Source organism: Dothidotthia symphoricarpi, assembly GCF_010015815.1.
Source record: "Dothidotthia symphoricarpi CBS 119687 unplaced genomic scaffold P153scaffold_14, whole genome shotgun sequence".
NCBI lineage: Eukaryota > Fungi > Ascomycota > Dothideomycetes > Pleosporales > Dothidotthiaceae > Dothidotthia > Dothidotthia symphoricarpi.
Genome location: NW_022985021.1, coordinates 656,993 through 677,732, shown reverse-complemented (window position 1 = coordinate 677,732; position 20,740 = coordinate 656,993). Strand labels below are relative to the sequence as shown.

General features: G+C 53.3%; 11 protein-coding genes across 11 annotated transcripts; 7 read left to right on the top strand and 4 right to left on the bottom strand.

The window, feature by feature from the left end:
* Positions 1-228: 228 nt before the first annotated feature.
* Positions 229-1,186, top strand: P153DRAFT_398298 (uncharacterized protein; the record flags this gene model as incomplete). Its single annotated transcript, XM_033671630.1, has 3 exons — positions 229-503; positions 549-621; positions 678-1,186. Exons 1-3 carry the CDS (start codon positions 252-254, stop codon positions 1,184-1,186), a joined length of 834 nt encoding a protein of 277 aa, XP_033522106.1. The 5' UTR covers positions 229-251.
* On the bottom strand, positions 1,168-3,540 carry P153DRAFT_344018 (lectin C-type domain-containing protein). The gene is made up of 2 exons (XM_033666033.1): positions 3,306-3,540; positions 1,168-3,216 (listed from the first exon to the last, which is right to left on the bottom strand). The coding sequence occupies exons 1-2, from the start codon at positions 3,384-3,386 to the stop codon at positions 1,327-1,329; spliced, it is 1,971 nt and encodes a 656-aa protein (XP_033522105.1). The 5' UTR covers positions 3,387-3,540; the 3' UTR covers positions 1,168-1,326.
* Positions 3,541-4,563: 1,023 nt separating this feature from the next.
* P153DRAFT_54117 (uncharacterized protein) lies at positions 4,564-5,660 on the bottom strand. Its single transcript, XM_033673268.1, has one exon. It carries the CDS (start codon positions 5,363-5,365, stop codon positions 4,901-4,903), a length of 465 nt encoding a protein of 154 aa, XP_033522104.1. The 5' UTR covers positions 5,366-5,660; the 3' UTR covers positions 4,564-4,900.
* Positions 5,661-7,823: 2,163 nt separating this feature from the next.
* Positions 7,824-9,319, top strand: P153DRAFT_368276 (uncharacterized protein). The gene is made up of 3 exons (XM_033668474.1): positions 7,824-7,978; positions 8,084-9,076; positions 9,129-9,319. The coding sequence occupies exons 1-3, from the start codon at positions 7,889-7,891 to the stop codon at positions 9,204-9,206; spliced, it is 1,161 nt and encodes a 386-aa protein (XP_033522103.1). The 5' UTR covers positions 7,824-7,888; the 3' UTR covers positions 9,207-9,319.
* A 364-nt stretch (positions 9,320-9,683) lies between these two features.
* Positions 9,684-10,322, top strand: P153DRAFT_267157 (LexA/Signal peptidase; the record flags this gene model as incomplete). The annotated part of the gene is made up of 1 exon (XM_033662876.1): positions 9,684-10,322. A coding segment is annotated over one exon (639 nt), but the record flags the coding sequence as incomplete, so codon positions are not given.
* A 76-nt stretch (positions 10,323-10,398) lies between these two features.
* Positions 10,399-11,502, bottom strand: P153DRAFT_358561 (tartrate dehydrogenase/decarboxylase; the record flags this gene model as incomplete). Its single annotated transcript, XM_033666812.1, has 1 exon — positions 10,399-11,502. The coding sequence occupies one exon, from the start codon at positions 11,500-11,502 to the stop codon at positions 10,399-10,401; it is 1,104 nt and encodes a 367-aa protein (XP_033522101.1).
* A 588-nt stretch (positions 11,503-12,090) lies between these two features.
* On the top strand, positions 12,091-12,856 carry P153DRAFT_387442 (glycolipid transfer protein-like protein HET-C2; the record flags this gene model as incomplete). The annotated part of the gene is made up of 4 exons (XM_033670647.1): positions 12,091-12,214; positions 12,270-12,328; positions 12,380-12,498; positions 12,562-12,856. The coding sequence occupies 4 exons, from the start codon at positions 12,091-12,093 to the stop codon at positions 12,854-12,856; spliced, it is 597 nt and encodes a 198-aa protein (XP_033522100.1).
* A 49-nt stretch (positions 12,857-12,905) lies between these two features.
* P153DRAFT_344006 (uncharacterized protein) lies at positions 12,906-14,206 on the bottom strand. The gene is made up of 2 exons (XM_033666032.1): positions 13,900-14,206; positions 12,906-13,845 (listed from the first exon to the last, which is right to left on the bottom strand). The coding sequence occupies exons 1-2, from the start codon at positions 14,140-14,142 to the stop codon at positions 12,985-12,987; spliced, it is 1,104 nt and encodes a 367-aa protein (XP_033522099.1). The 5' UTR covers positions 14,143-14,206; the 3' UTR covers positions 12,906-12,984.
* A 404-nt stretch (positions 14,207-14,610) lies between these two features.
* P153DRAFT_294803 (RmlC-like cupin) lies at positions 14,611-15,399 on the top strand (the record flags this gene model as incomplete). The annotated part of the gene is made up of 1 exon (XM_033663978.1): positions 14,611-15,399. One exon carries the CDS (start codon positions 14,611-14,613, stop codon positions 15,397-15,399), a length of 789 nt encoding a protein of 262 aa, XP_033522098.1.
* A 1,963-nt stretch (positions 15,400-17,362) lies between these two features.
* Positions 17,363-18,457, top strand: P153DRAFT_358557 (uncharacterized protein; the record flags this gene model as incomplete). Its single annotated transcript, XM_033666811.1, has 1 exon — positions 17,363-18,457. One exon carries the CDS (start codon positions 17,363-17,365, stop codon positions 18,455-18,457), a length of 1,095 nt encoding a protein of 364 aa, XP_033522097.1.
* Positions 18,458-19,347: 890 nt separating this feature from the next.
* P153DRAFT_53913 (uncharacterized protein) lies at positions 19,348-20,072 on the top strand. Its single transcript, XM_033673267.1, has one exon. It carries the CDS (start codon positions 19,466-19,468, stop codon positions 19,898-19,900), a length of 435 nt encoding a protein of 144 aa, XP_033522096.1. The 5' UTR covers positions 19,348-19,465; the 3' UTR covers positions 19,901-20,072.
* Positions 20,073-20,740: the final 668 nt, after the last annotated feature.

The following is a 20,740-nucleotide window of genomic DNA, read 5'->3' as shown; positions in this document are numbered from 1 at the left end:
CATCTTCTCGCCAGTTCTTCCCAAGTCATCGTCTTATCTCACTGCACAAACAAATCCCTTCGCAAAGCCGCCCGCTCACCGCCGTCCCATATCAGGGGTGAAGGAAAGCCGCCTTCACACCGCCATGGACCCTTGACAAAAACACCTTACGCAGTAGATTTTGTCTATATTCTCTTGCCGCCTTTCGTCACGTCCTCGACGGCTCGTCACGCACAAGTACAGTCACCGCTGGTACTCGTACACCGCATCGCATGGATTTAGTCCAATACGATTCCCATGCGTTCTCACGCATGTACGAGACGGCCCGTAGAGACACCTCAGACGCTGACACCGTCCCTCGTGATGGCGACACTTCGAACCTGTCCGAGCGCTTGCAAGGTCTTCTCCAAGTTACTCGCACAGCGAACGAGGTCGACAAAGAACGCATCTCGCTCGAGGAGTTCTTGACGCGTTTACAACGGGAGCGTACGGAAACGAGTGCGGTGCAGACGGAGCAGGTAAAGGTAAGTACGAGCGAGGATAAACGTAACATGACACTGACCGGCCAGCTTTCCGTGGGCGAGCTGATTTGCGACACGCTTCGTAACGCCCTCAATGAACTTAACGTCTCTCGGGATGAAGGTAGGGATAGAGAGGAGTTGATGTCCAGCTGTGTGGAATGCTGAGAATAGAGTTAGGTACGCAAACGACAGTGCCTCTGCACACAAACTCGCAAACAACGCAGACCGAACTCCAGTCTGTGTGCTTCGAAGAGCTCCTCGAACAAGCACGGCACGAGGCGTATCAGCGTGGACTAGACGATGGAAAAGCAGATGGGCTGAAAGAGGGAGAGATAAGGGGAAGGATGGTTGGCGAGGTGGAAGGCTTCGCTGCTGGAAGGATACAGGGTAGGGCTGAGGGCTTTGAAGACGCGAGGAAGGTCGAGTTGCAGCGCGACCTGGAGATAGGGAAGCAACTGGGCGGAAAAGAAAGTCATGCGGAAGGGGAGCACAGAATGGAGGAAGAGGAGGAGGAGAAGAACAAGACTCCAGAGAGATTGCCGGTCGTGGAGAAGCTGGTGGTTAAGCAGGTAAATGGTGTCAATGGTGTCAAACGTACAAGAACCTCGACCACCACGGACCCGGCCAAAGACCCTTTCAACTCTCTCCTGGTGTTTGTGAAGGAGAAGCACGTGAACGGAAAGTAAACGAGAGGCGAACAATATCTTGTACGAGGCAGAAAAACTTTGGATCTATACCCTGACAAGACCTGTATTCAATGCATGTCCACTCCTGCAATCCTTGATACGCTGCGTCGTGATGCGGCCTGACATAACTTTCCCTCCTCTCAACTGGGCACACCTTCATACTCCCAGCCGCCAACCATCCTCCTTTTCCTACCCCTCTTACTTTTCCTTCTATTAGACGCACACTTGATGAAGAACGTCAGTGCCGCCAGCACGAAGATAATGACCGCCGCAACCGTCGGAACAACCACGATCCTCGTTCGATTCGTGTCGATGGACTGTATATACGGACACGTGCTGTTGAGACCGATGACCCAGCAATCCGCCACATCAAGGCTATTGATATCGATGTAGACCGGCTCGTCGGTCCCTTCGCGCCGACTGCGCATAGCTGCGAGGAGATGTGCGTTTTCGAGCGCAGTGTGTGGCACGTCGAATGTTAGGGGTGCGCGGCAGAGCGTCTCGGCGGCTTCGTATTCGGAATCTCCAGAGGATATCTCCCAGTGGTATGGCTGTGTTGGGTCGTGACACGCTACCTGATGACGGCTATTGCAGTCAGTCGCATGCCATCGTCCGGGGAAGGGAGATATTGTCATGATTGCGCAGCGGTTTCCGGTGGAGCCAGATCCGCTGGATGTGGCGTTCAGTGGTTCGCCTGGGGCCCAGGACCATTGTGTGGAGTGTAGATACGCAGCGTACGGTAGGGGATTCTTGTCGGCTGTCGTGTTGGCCAGAGTTTCGTTGAGTAACGCAGTGATGCCGCAGGAGGTGAGGTTGGCGATGGAGGGAATAGGTACCAGGAGGTTGGGAGTTGCACCTATATCGAGTGATGGTGCAGTAGAGATGGCCCAAGAGGAATTCGATTCTGGAGTTACTGTAGTTTCCGAAGCCGCGAATAGGCAGCCCGATGACAACTGTCCTGCCGTCTCAAAGGAAACGTTTTGGTAATTTGAGATTGTTCCTGGTGGAAAGATGAAGTCCAAATCAGTCCCGATGTTATACAGTCGCATCTGTGGGTCGATAGTGCCATAACTGACGACAAGCCTGTACTGCTCCTGGAACTCGATGTATACTTCTGACGGCCACCCATTGACCGTGTAGAGGTTATCATTAGCATCTTTCGAGAAGTTGTAGTATCCTTGTCTGGGGCGATTCTCCCAGTCCACGTCGAACCAGGACTCATTGAGGTTTTCACGTTGTGATCTAAGAATGGATGGGGTGTATGTTTCGTCCGTAAGATTTCCCTTCATGACGTCGCTAAGCAGATCGCCGGATTCCGGGAGTTGATTTTGAGACAGTTGTGATGCGGGAGCGTTTGGATCCTGCCATGAGGATGCAGCATGAACATTCAGAGTCAATAGTGTGATTGCGGTATCAGTTGTAGTAGACGTGACATCCAAGAAGTTTTCGAGCAGTCCAGTGAGAAAGCCCAATGTCATCATCGCAGTGCAGTTGTAGCTACCGATCTGCATCAAGGGTGGGCCATCAGTGGTAGGAAAGCTGACGATAGTTGGGTTGGCTGGCGCAGCTGTAGAAAGCGAGGATGTTGTTGGACCAGCTGATGACAGTCCTGAAGACGTCGCAGTTGATGATGCATCCACTGGTGTGGCGACTGATGTTGAACCTGGCCCATCTTGACGCCGCTCGAATTCTAAGATGTCCCTAGGCGGAAGAGCAGTGGACAACGGAATGTTCGCATCGAATGTATCCGTCGACATTGTGAGCGTTGGCCCTGACACTATGGATATAGTCTCAGTTACTTCATTGTCTAGTGGAGGCAATTCAACTGGACATAGACTCCATACTGATTGAAGTGGATCCCAGTAGACATCTACAGTGAATCTCGTGAAGCCGACAGCGAGAAGATTCGAAAAGCATTTCTGAAACGCATTATGTTCGTACTGATTGTTGTAGAAGCAAGCCGGGCTCAAGGAGACTGTGGGTCCAGTACGAAAGTCGATGGGAATGTTCAATCCTACATCACGCTGTGCCTAATGATTGGTTAGTGTAATCCATGAACAAGGGTTTCACACACGTCCTCTTGTAACACAACAAGGAACATGTCACCGCTCTAACTCACCCTAAACGCTACGTTCCAAGGCTTCACTAAACGAGTATCGACAGCACTCTGATCCGGGTCATATAAATCACCGGACGACATTCCCGGTTCCTGACATGAAGAACGCGACACACGTCGCGTGTGGCTGGCGCAACACGGCCGAGTCACAAAAGGTTTGTATGATGACGCGGGTAAATTAGGGCCCTATGCACTGTTTGTCTATATGATATGTTGATACCGATGCTGATGATGACGATGGAACGAGCAGGCTGAGGAGGCGTTCGATGGACACGCTCCCGCTTTCTCCGGAACGCCATCTCACGTGGCTTGAAACGCTAACGGAGTCAGGCTAGAGCCGTTGTGCCTGTCTCTGGCATCTCATTGTTGACGCTCCAGCGACGGAAGCACTTTCGTCTTGGAATTATTTGAAAAACTCTTGGTGCGTACAGCAAATATTCTTAGACGAGAAGCGTATGAAAACAGCGACCCATTTCCCTCAGCAGAACGTGAAAACATACATGATTCAGATACTTTCAAACAACGGAATGCACAAATCCATCATCTTTACACTGGAGGTTTCGTCTACAATAGAATATAGAAAATGTAGAGAAATATGAAAGAGAGTTGATTGCAAGAAAGTAGCGAAAGAGACGACGGGTTGGATGCATCGTAGCCATGAGGCTGGCGATGCATGCGATCCATACACGTACATATATACAGACTGCACATATTAGGCTTATCGCCAACAAACTACACTAGACATTATATACATTCTGCGCAAATAGTGCTACAGTTACACTCCACCGACACATCCCTCAAGCAGAACACTCTAAACTTCGCATCCAAATACAACTCCACATTAGAAATCTCATTACCCACTTTACAAACAACAACATACCCTAAACCATCTCCCCTCCCAACAAACCACAATTCTAACCCCTAAACACAGTCAGTTCGCATAACCCCCATCTCCTACACACTGCATTGTTGTCACCCTGCATGCATGACACGACAACGTATTGGCAATATCCACACACGCAGACGAGGAGACTTGGCGGGTGGCAGGAACCGAAGTGGCGCGTCGCAGATCGGAGTAAAATTAGCGACGCTCTGCCCGATGGGGTTACGCGCCCTGACGTCAGTCTGAAGATGGAACTTTTTGTCCGCACGGGAAGACGGCAATAATTGCTTGGTGTGCGATGGGCCAATGATATCGAGCGGTGGCTGAGCTGAATCGCATTGATGATTCAGTAGGGGAGTTGTGTCAGTTTATGCAAGAATGTTAACAATTGAAAAATAAGATTAGGCAAAGTTGTTCAGTCGAATTGTGAAGGCAAAGGAGCATGATTATCAGGAAGAACACATTGAGAAGAAAGTTAATGTGTCATGTTTCAATATATTTTATTGAGACTATGTATTCCAACGGCGTGGGAATGGCCGTAGACATATCCATTAACACCGCCAAATGCCCTGATCCTTTGTCCTAGCCCATGCCTCAATGAGACGAAGTGAAGTCAGCTCGAGGCTGATAGTGGTATAATTTTGAAGAAGCGATTGTTGCAGTAGACAACTTTCCGATTATCGAGAGTAGTGAAAGGTCGAGAGGTAGAACACATCTACAAGAGACCGGCAACGGCGAGGAGACCACCAGCGATGGCACCCATGGCGGGCACGCTGTCGTAGGGGGCACCAGCAGCGGAGGCGGCGGCGGACGAGGCGGCGGAGGCAGCGCTGGCGGTCCTGGATGAAAGAGCGGAGGACAACGAAGCACCAACGGAGCTCAACTGCGCGCCACGCGAGCCGGTGGCGGAAGCAGCCTCACTGTTAATGCTGCTAAGCAGGGACGACTGGGCACCCTCGACGGATGACAGAACCGAGCTGAGACCAGCACCAGCGGAGCCGGTGACGGAGGCGAGAGCAGAGCCAGCAGCGGAGGTCAACGAGGCAGCGGCTGAGGTGACATCACCACCAGCCGAGCCGATGAGGGAGGTAACATCGCCACGGAGCGAAGACGCAAGAGACTGGAGCTGAGCGTTGGCAAGGCCGGCGACGGCGACAGTGGCGAGGACGGAGAAACGCATGTTGATGGTTGTTGAAGTTTGGGGAGGTTTGGAAGAGTTGGTATTAAAAGTTGAATGTAGTTGATTGAGTTTGTTGTAGTGGTGGAGAATGAGAGACACCAGGGCAGAAGATGCTGTCTTATACTCTGCAGGAGCACTGGCCCAGCAACAAACAAAAGACCCTGGCCACGCGCTAGTCACCGTGCACCGCCTTCTCTTTCACATACGTAAGTGGAAGCCGACTGGTCGACACCGCCACGATCTAGGAAAAGCAGCTGCACCAAGCCGGTTGCGGTAATTTGGTACCTCGAAGCCCGGCTGTGATTGGCAGTATTACTTCTCCGCGAGGCTTTTTATGGAGAAATGCTTTCAGCCTGGGTCTGGGGGATCGGTTTACAGATCCTTCCCCCTGCTCCTTGGCTATGACGATGGTTACAGCCCCAGTCGAGCGAGTTCGACCGTTGCGTGCCTTCCAATTAGGCCCGACGCGCGTCTTGCGGCAAACATGCCCGTGAACCAAGCCACGCTTACCTTTGCAAAGCCCCCAAACTTAGCACAAGCACTAAACAGTGAACCCTTTTTTTAACTAGCAATACGGGCAGTGTGTGCTATCATACTACACTCACGTTGGGGCTTTGCACGGCGGGATTTGCTATTTCGAGCCCGGAACAGTCATTAGGCGACCGATGCTTCCTGAAACAGTCAGCGTTTTTTCGAACAAGGCGCGGCTGAAGATCCACCTCAAATCGGGACTGCTAGCCACAGTCGCGTCAGGACAACACAACATGCCTGTAGGGTGATCTGAATGATGTGATATTGATGAGGTCATATCTCACGTCTGTCTCGCAGCGTCTCATCTTAAGCATGCGGGATGCCTACCTTCAGGCATGGGCGCGACCAAGGAAAATTCTACCGAGGAAATTAAAGCAATGATGGAAAGAGCACGTAAACATGGCATTTGATGATGCAGTTGGCCAGGAACACCATCAGATTCGTGGAAGCAGCTGGATGAAGCGGCTCTGCGATGGTTGCACAGACAATCAAACTGAGGCCGATTTGCCGGACCCCCTGATCTCACCTCACGTAAGAAGACTATGACGATGACCTTCTACGATCGCTTTACGAGTTTGCCTCTTCAATGGGCGTTTGACGGTTTGTGCTTCTCGAATCCTCTACTTCTTTCTTCAGACGGGTTTGCAGACCACATACTCTGGAGAGCTTATTCGAGTTCGTGGCTAGGTATGGTATAGTTGCAGCTCGACATGCACTCCTCAATTGTCGTGACGGACTTTTTCATCATGATCGTAATTGCCACGTCTTCGGGTGACCTCGACGCGTTGATCGATCACATTTTTCAGATAGCGTGTCAACACAAGCGTGACGGCAGTTTCGTAGCCTGGTGAAGTGCACATAGACGAGCCCTCCTAGACGTTTCTAACCTTGCCCTTTCTCGATGACACTCTTGCTTCTCTGCTCCAAATGACCAACAGGCAATGCCACAATTCTTCTCCTCTACGCAGTTTCATTGCCCATCTCAAGTCTACGTATTTCTCTCGATTACATCCTCGCACAGGAAGATGAATGGAATACGCTCTGAGTCTAACATCAGTCTTCGCACAGCGAGATTGAAGCTTATACGTCTTCGCTTCTCAGCCCATTTATATTCAATATTCGGATTGTCTATATCTGGCGGTTTATTAACGTGGATCCACATCCACGATAGTTCACTCAGGTCAAGTCCGTAGCAGCAAGGCACATCGAATGGCTGTAAATCGAAGCTATCGCTACATTAGGCGAACTGATTAGACAGTAGTTGTCTGTAGGTTTGACATAGTCGAGGTTGTACAAGACTAGCATCTCGATATTGAAGAGTGCATTAAGCTACACTAATATCTCAATCTGACCCTTCAGCCCTGCAACCACGAAACATCTCAACGTTAGTATATCGGGGTTATATGACGTATGCTTCAACGATATTTTAGGCTTCTACCATCGATGATACATAGTCAGTTGTAGTATCTGATCATATATAATTGGAATGGGAATTGTAGTAGCCTTGTATCCTGCTCTCGAAATACGTACAGAAATAGGTCTCACAACAGGTCGTTCCTCCTTAGGCCATGTTGAACATCTGAATGGCGTTTACACATTTTATCTTAAACCAATCCATTCCTATCATACTTGGACTAACGACGGTTGTTGGCAATATTGACCCAATCGCAACACCACGATCTGCTGCTTCGAAGACGTGAAGCTTCTGTCAAATTACCCCGCACCCACTTTACAGGTTCGACAGAACAGAATAAGGTTTGGACAAACAAGCTCGATCCTGCAAGTCACGATACGACTGCTTGGATCCTTCAGCCCTACTGCCACCCAGACGTCAGGAAGACTAGGACTGAAGAGGAAGGAGGCTTGGCACGCGACGCAAGGTGGGCGGAGCTGTGTTTTTCAGATCTCCGAGCTTTGCGCACCACCACTCCGGCCTCGACTGCCCATTTCTACATCTGCCATTGAGTAGCAGGACCCTCACACACTGTCAAGATGCTGGCTGCTCGATCCTTCGCCTCCCCCGCGCGGCAATGCCTCCGCCAGGCCAACGGTAGCTCGCGCTGGGCGCCCGCACTCGCACAGGTGAGGCCCGCCTCGGATAGCACCCCCAGCCGGCGATTGCGTCGCTGGAGCCCGTCGGCCCTGGATGGAGCCGCTGATGGGACGCCGCTCTAACGTGACGCACAGGCTTCCTTCCGCAGCTATGCCACCGAGGTCGCCAAGTTCCACGGCACCAAGGGCAGCGACGGCAAGTACATGGTGACGCTCATCGAGGGTGACGGCATCGGGCCCGAGATCGCGCAGTCGGTCAAGGACATCTACTCGGCCGCCAACGTGCCCATCAAGTGGGAGTCGGTCGACGTGACCCCGCGCCTCAACGCCGACGGCAAGACGGTCATCCCCGACGAGGCCATCGCCAGCGTCACCCGCAACCTCGTCGCCCTCAAGGGCCCGCTCGCGACGCCTATCGGCAAGGGCCACGTCTCGCTCAACCTGACGCTGCGCCGTACCTTCAACCTCTTCGCCAACCTGCGCCCGTGCCGCTCCATCCAGGGCTTCAAGACACCCTACGATGACGTCGACACGGTCCTGATCCGCGAGAACACCGAGGGCGAGTACTCGGGCATCGAGCACGTCGTGGTCGACGGCGTTGTGCAGAGCATCAAGCTCATCACCCGCGAGGCCTCGGAGCGCGTCCTGCGCTACGCCTTCCAGCACGCCCGTGAGATTGGCAGGAAGAAGGTCCGCGCCGTGCACAAGGCCACCATCATGAAGATGTCTGACGGTCTCTTCCTCAGCACGGCCCGCGAGATCTCCAAGGAGTTCCCCGACATTGACTTTGACGCCGAGCTGCTCGACAACACGTGCCTGAAGATGGTCACTGACCCCATCCCATACAACGACAAGGTGCTCGTCATGCCCAACTTGTACGGAGACATTCTGTCCGACATGTGCGCTGGTCTCATTGGCGGTCTTGGTCTGACTCCTTCCGGAAACATTGGTGACAAGTGCTCCATCTTCGAGGCTGTCCACGGTTCCGCGCCCGACATTGCTGGCAAGCAGCTCGCCAACCCTACCGCGCTCCTTCTCAGCTCCATCATGATGTTGCGACACATGGGTCTCACCGCAGAGGCCGCCAACATCGAGCAGGCCATTTTCAAGGTTCTTGCCGAGGGCAAGGTATGTTTTTCTGCTCACACCTTGTCATGCCATTTTGCTAATTCATCCACAGACCATCACCGGCGATCTCGGCGGCAAGTCCAAGACCTTCGAGTACGCGGATGCGGTCATCAAGGCACTGAAGAAGTAGATTACGTTTATTGACTGATGAGCATCTGAAGTTCTGGGATGGTAGCGATTGTATATTTGTGGACACGGAACAGTCATTGTAGATAACATCTGTCTGCTATTATTTGATACCTCTCGAATTGGTAACTATTGTCTGCACGTGCACGTAATAGGCAAGATACTGTGAAGCTGCGAATGAGGTTGGACAGCCGTGAGATCTCCGCATCTTATCTGATTGATCTAGTCACACGTGACACTAGCCCGCGTCAAGCTTCTGAACTGTCTCGCGACTTGAACAATTGCACGCGCCAATCTCGATATGCCTCCCAAACCTCCTCTCCGTATCCCAATACCTACCAAGTCGGTCCGTCCCGCGAAGCCAAACCTCACACCTTCTCCAGTCGCCAAACCCACACTACGCGCTCCCACAGCTCCACCACCACAGCCATCGCACTCCACTACCCCTCCACGTCGGCCCTGGTACCAATCCCCCACGGCGCGCCGCCTCGCATACACCGTCAACGGGCTATCCGGCCTCTGTCTCCTCCTATGGATCCGCGACCACCACATCCGCCTCGACCATGTGCGAGGGAGCAGCATGGCGCCGACGCTGAGTCCCGACGCAAACGAGACAGGAGACGAAGACTGGGTATTCGTGCGGCCCTACAGCGAAGCGTGGAGCAGCAAGCGCGGCCTCGAGCGCGGCGACGTCGTCACATTCTGGAAGCCGCACAACCCCGAGCAAGTCGGCATCAAGCGCGTCGTCGCTCTGCAAGGCGACACGGTGTATCCGAAGCGTGGGTATGCGCTGGAGGAGCAGGGGAAGAGGTTGCAGGGCGGGATGGATGGGCTGCCGGATGAGGATCGTGATTCGGTGGCGTGGGGGAGGGAGCAGGGTAAGATTGTCGTGCCGTATGGGCATGTGTGGGTTGAGGGGGATAATTGGCGGAGGAGCTTTGATAGTAGGGATTTTGGGCCGGTTAGTAGGGGGGTTGTTGAGGGGAGGGCGGTGGCGGTTTGGAGGGGGTGGTTTGATGTTAGGGTGATGGGTGATGAGAGGGGGAGGAATGGGAAGGGGGCGAGTAGGGTTGTGGAGAGGAAGGGGGAGGCGGTGGTGCCTGATGTGTTTTTGGAGTGAGGCGTTGTTTGGCGGATGTCATGGTATGTGTATGTCTTGTTCTGGGCTGTTCATTGTATTGTATATGCTAACACCTCTAAGAGCTGCCAAATAGCGTCTCGATCTCTGCGCACACAGCGTCTGTCACGCCTTCTGTCCCTTCGCTACCACCGAGATCTTTTGTCTTGGTTCCCCGTGCAGTAACATTCTCCACTGCCTTCATCAGCGCATCGGCTGCTTTCTCCTCGCCCACCCACCGCACCATCTCCGCGGCAGACCAAAACGCACCCACTGGGTTCGCAATTCCCTTCCCTGCGATATCCGGTGCCGACCCATGAATCGGCTCGAACATGCTTGGATTCGCCCTCGTAGGATCCAAGTTCGAACTCGGGGCAATACCAATACTGCCCGACAGCGCAGCAGCAAGATCCGACAAGATATCCGCATGCAGATTCGTCGCCACAATGGTATCCAGACTCTTCGGGTTGAGCACCATGCGCACCGTCATGGCATCAACAAGCATCTTATCGATCTCAACATCCTCGTACTCCTTGGCGACCTCGTAGAAGATCGTGTCCCACAGCACCATGCCGTGGCGCTGCGCATTGCTCTTCGTCACCATAGTCAACTTCTTCCTCGGGCGCGACCGCGCCGTGTCAAACGCGAAGCGCATGATGCGCTCTGTGCCTGCGCGCGTGAAGATGCTGATCTCCGTCGCTATCGTGTGCGGCGAGCCCTCGTGCGACGTCCCGCCTTGGCCCGAGTACTCGCCCTCGCTGTTCTCGCGGATAATCATCCAGTCGAGATCCTCCCTCTTGCAGTCGGCGAGTGGACTCTTCGTGCCCTCCAAGATACGCGTAGGCCGCACATTGACGTACTGGTTCAGCGTCTTGCGGATCGGCAGGATCAATCCCCACAGCGAGATGTGGTCGGGCACGTCGGGCCAGCCCACGGCGCCGAAGTAAATGGCGTCGTATCTCTTGAGCTGGGCCAGCCCGTCCGGCGGCATGTACCAGCCGCGCTGCACATAGTTCTTGCTGCTCCAGTCGAGGGTTGTGAAGTCGAATTCGAAGCCGCCCAGTGTCTTGGAGAGCGTGGTGAGCACTTTGATGGCGGCGTCTGTTATGTCGACGCCGATGCCGTCGCCGGGGATGCAGACGATGCGGTGCACTTTTCCGTTGCAGTGGACGGTTGACGGCATCTTGGAGGCTACAATTGGTTTCGTGAGGGATGTCCTGCGCGCGTCTTATATAGCTCCCTGTAGCTGGATGACGTCCAACCCCGCATTGAGAGAGAGGTGTTCGGACGCATTTCTAAGCTCCGGAGTTCGCATCTGGATTCATCGTGGAGTCGAAACAACGCGTATTGTGCTGTCTGCCTCGACGATGATAGAAGAGCATACATTCATAAGGTAATTATCCAGTAGATGCACAACATGCGCGTCGTAATCCCGCATATACACCACCCTGCAAACAAACCAGCATGTGCGCCCGTAGCTCCCTCCTTCCCTTCCTCGCTCCTGCGTGGACCCTGGTCCTGTGCAGCCCAGAAGGCACAGAGAGGGAGGTCCGGAAGAGCCCCGCTTCCGCAAGCCCCACCAGCAGCTCCACGTTGCGTGCATTCCACACCGCCTGAGACCAGACCACCTCTGTATTCGCGTCCATCCAGGAAGGTAAATAACAGCTTCTTTCTCTCTCTTCTGCAATTGTTTCTTTAACCCAACTTACATACAATTCCTCTCAGATCCCTCCCTCTCCCTCTACTTTTCCTCGTATAGATTGTGCTCAATATGGCGACTTTCTTCGACAACCTCAAGAAGAGCTTCAACGACGTGCCCGTCGACGCGAGCAAGGACAATGCCATCGCGACGACCGAGTTCCTCGAAGCGGCTGAGAGTCTGATCACGCTGTTCGGTGAGCTTGTGCCGTCTTGGATGAGGTGTGGAACTGCGCTGATTATGGGGGATAGATGTTCTTGGTTCTGCGGCGTTCAAGCCCGTCAAGAGCGACATGACCACCAACATCAAGGTACGTTGTGACATGAAGACGGATATGCATATGTGCTAACTCCCCGGCCAGAAAATCCGCGACCGCCAACTCGCCGCCCCCGCGCTGTCGGAAACCCTACAGGAGCTTGTTGTCAACGAGCTGAAGGAGAAGAAACACGTCGCTGCTGAGGGACTGGTGTGGTTGAACCGGTACTTTCCCCCCCTCCCTCTCCACCATCCTACTATTCCAGTCCAGCACTAACACCACAATAGCGGCCTAGACTTCACAGCCCAAGCCCTCCGCCACAACCTGTCCAACCCGTCCAAGGAGCTGGCCGACTCGTTCCGCGACGCCTACGGCAACACGCTTAAGCCGCACCACTCGTTTGTCGTCAAGCCGCTGTTCAGCGCGGCGATGAGCGCGACGCCGTACCGCAAGGATTTTTACGCGAAGTTGGGTGGGGATGAGGCGAAGACGCAGGGGCAGCTGGAGGAGTGGCTGGCTAGCTTGGAGAAGGTTGTTGCGGTGCTGAATGAGTTTTTGGTGAGGAAGGAAGCTAAGTGGTAGGGATCTTGTTGTTGTACGCTTGGTCTTGGCCTTGAAAATAGATGATGAGGCATGATGGATGATATAAATTCAACGAATATGTTAAAGACACTTGTTTTTATCTACCCCATGGCTGTCTGTTAAATGGTTCATGTCTTCCTCCGCTGGAACACAAAAAGCGCCTCATCCTTCCCCGCAAAACTCGGCAACGGCATCCTCAACACCAGTTCAAACGCACCCATCTCCCTCCCCACCCACTCATCAACCCCCACATCCCGAAACCCCGTAAACCCATTCCCATTCTGCGTCCCCGCAACAACCACCGTATCGCCCTCATACGCCCTGAGCACACTCTCCGTAAACCCCCCCGTCGCCTGCGGATACACAAGCAACAACACACACCCCCTCCCGCCCCCGTTGTCGCGCAAATACCCCATCCCGTCGGCTCGAATCGTATCCCCGATCCACATCACCCTGTACTCCGATACCCCGCTATCCACGGCCCGCACGTCGAGTGCTTTCATCCCGCTCTCTGCCCCGAGGTTGCGCAGTAGGAACGTCCAGTACCCCGTTCCGCTTCCAATGTCTAGGATAGGCCGCACACTCTCTTTCGATGGGCGCGCGGGTTGTGCCAGGCGCGCGAGGACGTGCAGTGCTGCGTACGACGGGACGACGCAGCCGAAGTGGTGGTACAGGATGGGCAGGATGTGGTGCGATGTTCGTGTGTGTGTTGTTGAGGGGAGGGGGCCGGCCCATTCTAGCTCGTGGCAGGTGTAGGTCCAGAGGGTGAGGTAGGGGTTTTTGTGCGAGCGGGGTTTCTTTGAGGGGAGGAGCCCGGGGGTTGAGGAAGCGTGGTAGCGGGTGAGGAGGTGGGTGGAGATTGGGGCGCGCAGGGTTTGCGACTTTGCGTTTGCGCGCAGGCTTGTGAGGGCTTTGGGGAGGGAGACGGATGGGAGGAAGAGGGCTGTGTAGGCGGTTATTTCGGGGGTAGTGGGGTGGGGAGGGTCTGTCTTTTTGGGTGTTAGTTTGCGAATGGGTATGGGTGGGAGGGTTGTGCGACTTACGGGCTTCCCCTCATCGTCGTGGTACCATGCGTGTAGGCCGTGGGCTCGCTTCCCCGCGATTGCGCGCTGTGTGACGTCTAGGGTTGTTTCTGCTTGCGCGCGGTAGATGTATGTGTCTGACGCGGGGATGTCGAAGGCTTCACGTATGCATTGTGCGAATGTCTTGCCGCTGTGGAGCGGGGAGTATTTCTCGTCGGACCAGGTTTCGAGGAAGGTGGCGGCGTTGAAGGACTTGAGGGCCATGGTCGATGTATTTACCCCAAGACTTGGATATTTTGTTGTAGTATGCTTGGGAGCAGTGGTTCGCAAATCCATGGCCGTATCTGGACAGTATTCGGAGTAGAGCGCATCAGACCAATCACGCATCCCGCTGCCCCGCTAAGGCGGCTTCGTCATTGATCTGTAAGCCCGACGACGTCTGCAACGCCTTACTTATTCACCATTGCCAATGCTAGTGTAATGCGCAAAGCGTCTTCATCATGGCCGCACTAACACCGCCTCCAGCTAACATGTATAAAGCGACACCACGCAGTCCCCATCACAAACCCCTCCTTTGAAATGCCAGACACAGCGCCTGAACAACACCAACCAGCCCTCACCACAACAAAAACCCTCACAGCCCTCGTCGCCCTCCTCGCAATCACCCTGGCCCTCTTCACCCCTCTCCGCACAGCCTTCTCCACCTTCCTCACCAAACCCACCTCCCGCACAATGTCCACAACATCCATGACCATCACCAAGCGGCCCTGGTCGGCCCGCGGCCACGCCGACCACGACTGGCTCTACACCTACCACACCTTCTCCTTCGCATCCTACTACGACCCACGCCACGAGTCCTACGGGCCCCTGCGCGTCATAAACGAAGACCGCGTCAAGCCCGCCACGGGCTTCGGCGCACACTCACACGCCGAGTTCCTCATCTTCTCGTACATTGTCAACGGCGTGCTCGAGCACAAGGACAGCATGGGTAACCTGGAGAACCTCAAGCGCGGCGAAGTCCAGTTTACAAGTGCCGGCACGGGGATCCGCCACAGCGAGTATAACCGCGATCGCAGCGCTGAGTGCCACTTTTTGCAGATCTGGGCTAAGCCGAATAAGCGCGGTCTTGCGCCGCGGTACGAGACGAAGAAGTTTAGCGATGAGCAGAAGAAGGACGCTCTTGTGCGTATTATGGAGAGTACGGAGCGGCTGGGGAACGGCACGGAGGCGATTGGTCTCCATGCCGATCTTAGTATGGATGCGTCGATTCTGTCGCCGGGGAAGAAGGTGAGGCATGAGGTTGTTGCGCAGGGGTTGAGGAAGATCTTTGTTCATGTTGTTATGGGTGGGAGGAAGCAGGGGAAGGATGGGGCGCAGATTAGGGTTGGGGATACGCTGCTCGGTGAGGGGGATGGCGCGTATGTTGATGGTGTTAGTGGGCCCGAGAGTTTGGAGATTGAGAGCGTGGGGAAGAAACCGGCGGAGTTTTTGCTGTTTGATATGGGGACTGGGGAGGCGTAGGTGGGGGGTGTGGATGGGGTGGTGGAATGGGATGGGTATGAGGGAATGAATATTTTGTATTTAGATCTGTCTTGCTTGTTTGGAGTGACTCGCTATTATAGACGCAATTCAGTTCAAGAGCGACAATCCCGCCTTTATCTTTCATCATCCACGGTGTCCCTCCCCATCCATTTGTACTATACATGCCCCCCGCCTCATGAATGAAAGTCCCGATTAACTTTCCACGCTCACTGCTCTGTTTCCACCCTCCATGTCGTCCACACATACACCATCCTCCCATCCACCAAGCAGTCCCGCTCCGTAGCCAGCTATCGCTATCACTATCCCCCCATCCATCTCTGCACGATTATACTCTACTGCTTATCTCATTTCTCAGCTTCCTGTCTTACTTACGCATATACGCAACGTTCTACTCTGAGATACGGTATCCTCTGCTGGCTCTGCTGGGCGGCTGGACTTTACTAATAACGACAAGAAAGAACGCGGTTGAAGGAGGCTGCGTAGGAGTGAGTATTGGTTTTTTGTGCTGGGACGATACTGCCTTTTTGTTGATACAGACGATGGGGAGATATATTTTTGGCGGGTAGCAGAGGGGCGGAATGGACTGACATGTAGTCATATAATATATACACAACCAGGTATAGTACTTCAGGTTCCTGGATGAAGGATATCAGGCGTATGATAAGTGACACCTTATGGGCCATTGGTTCCATAACCAGTGCATAAGCGTTTATGCATAGAGCTGGAAAGTGAACGTGCTACAGCAAGCTCCAGATCCTTGTCTATATACTAGAGGGCGATGTATTCACATCTACTTGCCAGCCTGCACGGCTATATCAATCACCATCTACCTCTTAATGAATAAAGACGGTGAGGAACTTATGACTGACTACTCGTTCCTTAGTAGCTTGCAGCAAGGACAAGCCAGAGAAAAAAATCCACTCAGGAACTCACTTCCACTGCTTGAGGAGAAAGTAGAAACACACACACACACACACACACCACGCTATCAAGAACAAACGAAAAAAGGAAGACGTATGGCTTCTGAGAAAAAGAACTGTGAGTGACAAGTCGAACCACTATATCCAATTTAATGGACTAGTACATCAAGATTCTGGGCTGGGTGGGGAGGGTGGATGTCGTGTTCAGCATTCTACGCGATGCTTGTCTGATCTGGATTGGGCGCGGGGGTTGAGGAGGGTGTACTTACGTTGACTGTGATATACAGCTTGCTGGCTTGGATGTTGTTATGCTGGGTTTGGGATGGAGGTTAGGTTTAGAGTGAATGGGCGTTGAGGTGTCTGGTGAGTGTTTTACAGCGTTTTTGGGTTGGTTAGTGACTGGTGTGTGTCTGTTTCTTTGGTGTGTGATGGCGTTTTGTAGGGATGGGAGGGTGCGGGTAGTGTTGAGTGTGATACCAAGGGGTGGTTCTAAACAAGTGTAGAGACGTGGGTTATGTGCCGAGAGTTTGCGATGAATAGGCTCTGTGAGTTTGCTCGCTTTTTGCCTGAGAAATTTACTTGTATCGCATGATCCAGTGGATCAGAAGTTCTACAGTGAATGAGCATGTCTTGTGATGCATGTAAAAAGTGTACAAGGGGGAATGATAGGGGTATATAGTTTTAGTTTTCCTCACTGCAGGAATAGGGATTGATGAGTCGGAACTGAGCAGTATATATGATCTTTAAGACTTTCTATACATGTATCATACTGACAGGCAAGAATATTGTGGTTCATTCTCTTCATTGTACTTCAGTCCGCCAAGACTCCTATATGAGAGTGAATGATCGGAAAGGAACGGTCGTGGATCCGCTCATCTTTCTCTCAGTGAAAGTCAGTCTGAGGATCCAGCGTTTTTTTGTTATCGATGCCTTGATTCACCTGCAAATTCTCAGTTACACTTCTGCACCCTTAACGACGCAGTGTCTCCTCATCATAACACTCAACTGAACATAGTCAAATAATGGAGGCCCCACCCATCGAACTGCGCAGCGAGCACGACGACACAACCGATACTGAAAACTACACCTGGGTCTCACTAGGTCCTTGCAAGTCCTACAACGTATATCATGACCCGCACCTACACCTTCCAAAGTCCACAAGTAACAACCAACAACCACAGGACCTAGAGAAAAAAGCATTCGAATCTCTACATGTCGATAAAGACCGTCAGAACGTCCACTTCCACTTCCAAGGCCATGACCGATGCGAGGCAAGAGCGAAGCCAAACCTCTGGGACAAGGGCTCGTACTTTGTCCAGAAGCTGTTGCAGGATGGTAGTCTGCGGCTGATACCGCATTTTTCGGAGAAGAAGGCTAGAGGGAGGGAGGAGAAGCGTGATGTGTCGTCGCCTGGTACGAGTATAGGCTGCTTGGGAGTGGAGAGGGAGGTGGACATGGGGTCAAAGACCGACGATCATTCACTGAGCGATACGGTGGATGAAGATTATCCCTTCACGACATCTCAACCTCATCTTCATCCCCGCAGCGGTCAGTATGTTCATGCTAGTCAGCTCAGCAGCAAGTTCAACCACAGCATCCCACGCCTCTCACCAAATGCTACATACACGACCTGGCTATCCGACTTCGATCGCATCAAACAAGACCACGTCGGAGACAAGTTCGCCAACGTCACGCCCGCGCAGAAACGCAGCCTGGAGAAAGCAATACACAGGCGTGTACACCAGTGCTTGATCAACGGCAAATACGGTATCCCGGCATCTAAGCCTTGCGTGGCATGTGTGCGGAGAGGACTAACCTGTCGGGTTTACCATCCCGACTGCTACTTGTGGGTTATGTCGGGGATTGGGGGCGCGAGAACACAGTTGGGATGGAGATGTGCGTTGTGTAGACTGCAGGAGAGGGGTGAGGGGTGTAATGTGCAGTGGGAGGGGGGGCTGGAAGGTGAGGTGATTGAATTGAGGCGTTGGAAGAGTGGTGGTGAGGGTAAATGGGACGATGGGGAGGGGCAGAAGGTTGCTTCGAAAGAGGACAGGATTGATAGGGAGAAGTATCATGAGCTTCTGAGGGAACTGGGGATGCATTGTCAAGATTCGTAGTGTTGTCGTTGGAAGTACTTTGGTGCGTTTTTTCTTGAACGCGAAAAATCAAAGTATGTGATTAGAGAAGTGAGAACTACCTCACGATCACATCGTTCTCTTTCACATTATTGTTGTCTACATCTCATTCTACAGTGACTCCGCGCAGCCCTACACACACCCTCCCACCCAACGCACATGAAAGTTGGTTAGAACAACTCATCACCCATTCCTCTCGCCCACCCCCACGAGCGTTGCCAACTCCGAACAGGTTCTCCCCATGCAAATAGCACCGCGGCCTAAAAGCCTGCTACAAATGCACCTGCAATACTCACCTCATCGGCGGCGGTTAGATGCAGCACTCAGCCTGCCTCCAGCATAGCATAGCATGGCATGATGATCCAGACGCCCACGCGCCCCAGCTGCACGCGACGCACATCACTGCACACCTCGGGCCAAACTCAGCACTTCCCTCATCGCTTACGGACGTATGCCACCTCTTTGCAACGACGCTCCAAACTCTTTTTGAACGGAAGAGCCGCATCCGTCATCCGACCTTTCCTCTTTCGCCCCGCCCATATTCAACGCAGAGTTCGCACACATCATCTTGCAGACGGGATTCAGCCGTTCTGGGATCCTCCCACCCGGCGCTTCGGGTCATATAGAATAGAGTGCTCATCGAACCAAATGCGGTCAGCGCACCACCCCAAAACGACGTCGCTTAGAAAAACGATGTGTGGGTTTCAACGGCCGTTGGTGGGAAACAGAGCGAGCAATATGCGAGCGGAGTAGGGATCATTAGAGTTTGGCTTGTTTGGGAAGAAAAAGTGTACGAGTATGGCCTGATGATGGAAAAGTGCGTGATGGAATAGAAGCCGGCATCGCCGACGAAGCCGTATGTCGTCGTATGCGCTGTTCAGCCGCTTGTCCTAGACAAGCCTGCAGACTGCTTCAATTGCGTGTCTAGCCCAATGAACAGGCCAGCCCCAACAGTCGCCATTACTCTCGCATAGCATAGCATAGGTAGCCATGCGCCGCTCTGCCCTGGTCTGCCGTCTGTGTACAAACACACGATACAATTCTTCAAGGCAGCTTTTGCGAAGCCTTGCCCGAAAAGAATTATGCCTCGGTGTCATGACACCGATCGACGGTGGTGATGTTCGACGCGCTCCGCTACCGCTACCGGACCCTTACCTTTTGTTCGCTTGCTTACTTGCGACGACGCCGATGTTACTCCATTCTGACAATGACAAAGACATTATCGTCTCACCGATACACCGATCCTGTACGTCACTGATGCCTAATTCAATCCCCACAAGGTCCACACGGGGACCGAAGATGCCGTGCCTCTGGCTCTGCAGCATCCTGTTCCGACCGGCCGTTCAGCGCAGGCCCTTGACTCAGGAGAATGCCATAGTGGATCTGCTCTCGCTTCCAACGCACATGGGGGGCATTGTCCAGTGAAAACGACTCGGCCATGCCGTCTTTCGTACAAACACCCTGTTCGATTCGATGCTGCTGCTGTTATTGCGGGGCCTAAATATAGCGCGTTAGCGTCGCGCAACGGCTATCCCTACCTCGTGGCCACCACTTTTGTATCAGAGTCAGCCGCCTCTCATTCCTACGCCTGCAGGGATTGTTTTCGCTACGTTTGTTGTCGTGATATTAACGAGAAAATATTGCCAATGAGATAGTGGGAACACAGCGGCTTGTGCGCCCGCAAACCCCACGGCGCCATAAGCGTTGCGTCAGGCAGGTATCGCGTGCGCATGTTTGGTGTTCGCCGTGCGACCACGCCGGGGCGGAGATGGAACGTTTGAATAGCGTCGTCGCAAGGACGCAGGACCCGAGTGCAGGGGCTCGGGTTCATGTCGGCGACAGTAAGCTTTATCGAACACTAGCTGGTGGAACGTCGAGTGTGTGCGTGCAGAACCTGGGCGTTGGCGACGAGATGTGCAGCATCTCTGGCGTGCATTTGCACACACGCGCTGATGCAGTTGCCTGGAAAAAAACAAAGTTTAGCAGCTGCGCAAGACGCGAGAACCAACCGCATGCCGTGCAGCAGACTGAACATGGGAGGGAGATTTGATGTTTCAAATTCTTCTCCTGGTGTTCCACAACCCTTGTCCATGTAAGAAACATTCTGTACCCCACGAAATCCTGCTACGACGGCACCACCGCGGAGTTGCGTGTACGTCGTTGTGTGTAAAGCTGCACAGCGCGCATGGGAAGTATTCTCGAAGGTCACTCAACGTTTGAGATAACGTTTCGAGCAACCAACCGCACTATTATTATCCCGCCAAT

What these genes read in the sequence shown, in the direction of transcription:
- P153DRAFT_344018 (XM_033666033.1), bottom strand. Translation starts at nt 3,386, where the DNA reads ATGTCGTCCGGTGATTTATATGACCCGGATCAGAGTGCTGTCGATACT. An exon ending in CTTGGAACGTAGCGTTTAGG is followed by an intron (nt 3,217 to 3,305) that starts GTGAGTTAGAGC and finishes ACCAATCATTAG; the next exon opens with GCACAGCGTGATGTAGGATT.
- P153DRAFT_54117 (XM_033673268.1), bottom strand. Translation starts at nt 5,365, where the DNA reads ATGCGTTTCTCCGTCCTCGCCACTGTCGCCGTCGCCGGCCTTGCCAAC.
- P153DRAFT_368276 (XM_033668474.1), top strand. Translation starts at nt 7,889, where the DNA reads ATGCTGGCTGCTCGATCCTTCGCCTCCCCCGCGCGGCAATGCCTCCGC. An exon ending in GGGCGCCCGCACTCGCACAG is followed by an intron (nt 7,979 to 8,083) that starts GTGAGGCCCGCC and finishes CGTGACGCACAG; the next exon opens with GCTTCCTTCCGCAGCTATGC. An exon ending in AGGTTCTTGCCGAGGGCAAG is followed by an intron (nt 9,077 to 9,128) that starts GTATGTTTTTCT and finishes ATTCATCCACAG; the next exon opens with ACCATCACCGGCGATCTCGG.
- P153DRAFT_344006 (XM_033666032.1), bottom strand. Translation starts at nt 14,142, where the DNA reads ATGGCCCTCAAGTCCTTCAACGCCGCCACCTTCCTCGAAACCTGGTCC. An exon ending in ACGACGATGAGGGGAAGCCC is followed by an intron (nt 13,846 to 13,899) that starts GTAAGTCGCACA and finishes ACACCCAAAAAG; the next exon opens with ACAGACCCTCCCCACCCCAC.
- P153DRAFT_53913 (XM_033673267.1), top strand. Translation starts at nt 19,466, where the DNA reads ATGCGCCGCTCTGCCCTGGTCTGCCGTCTGTGTACAAACACACGATAC.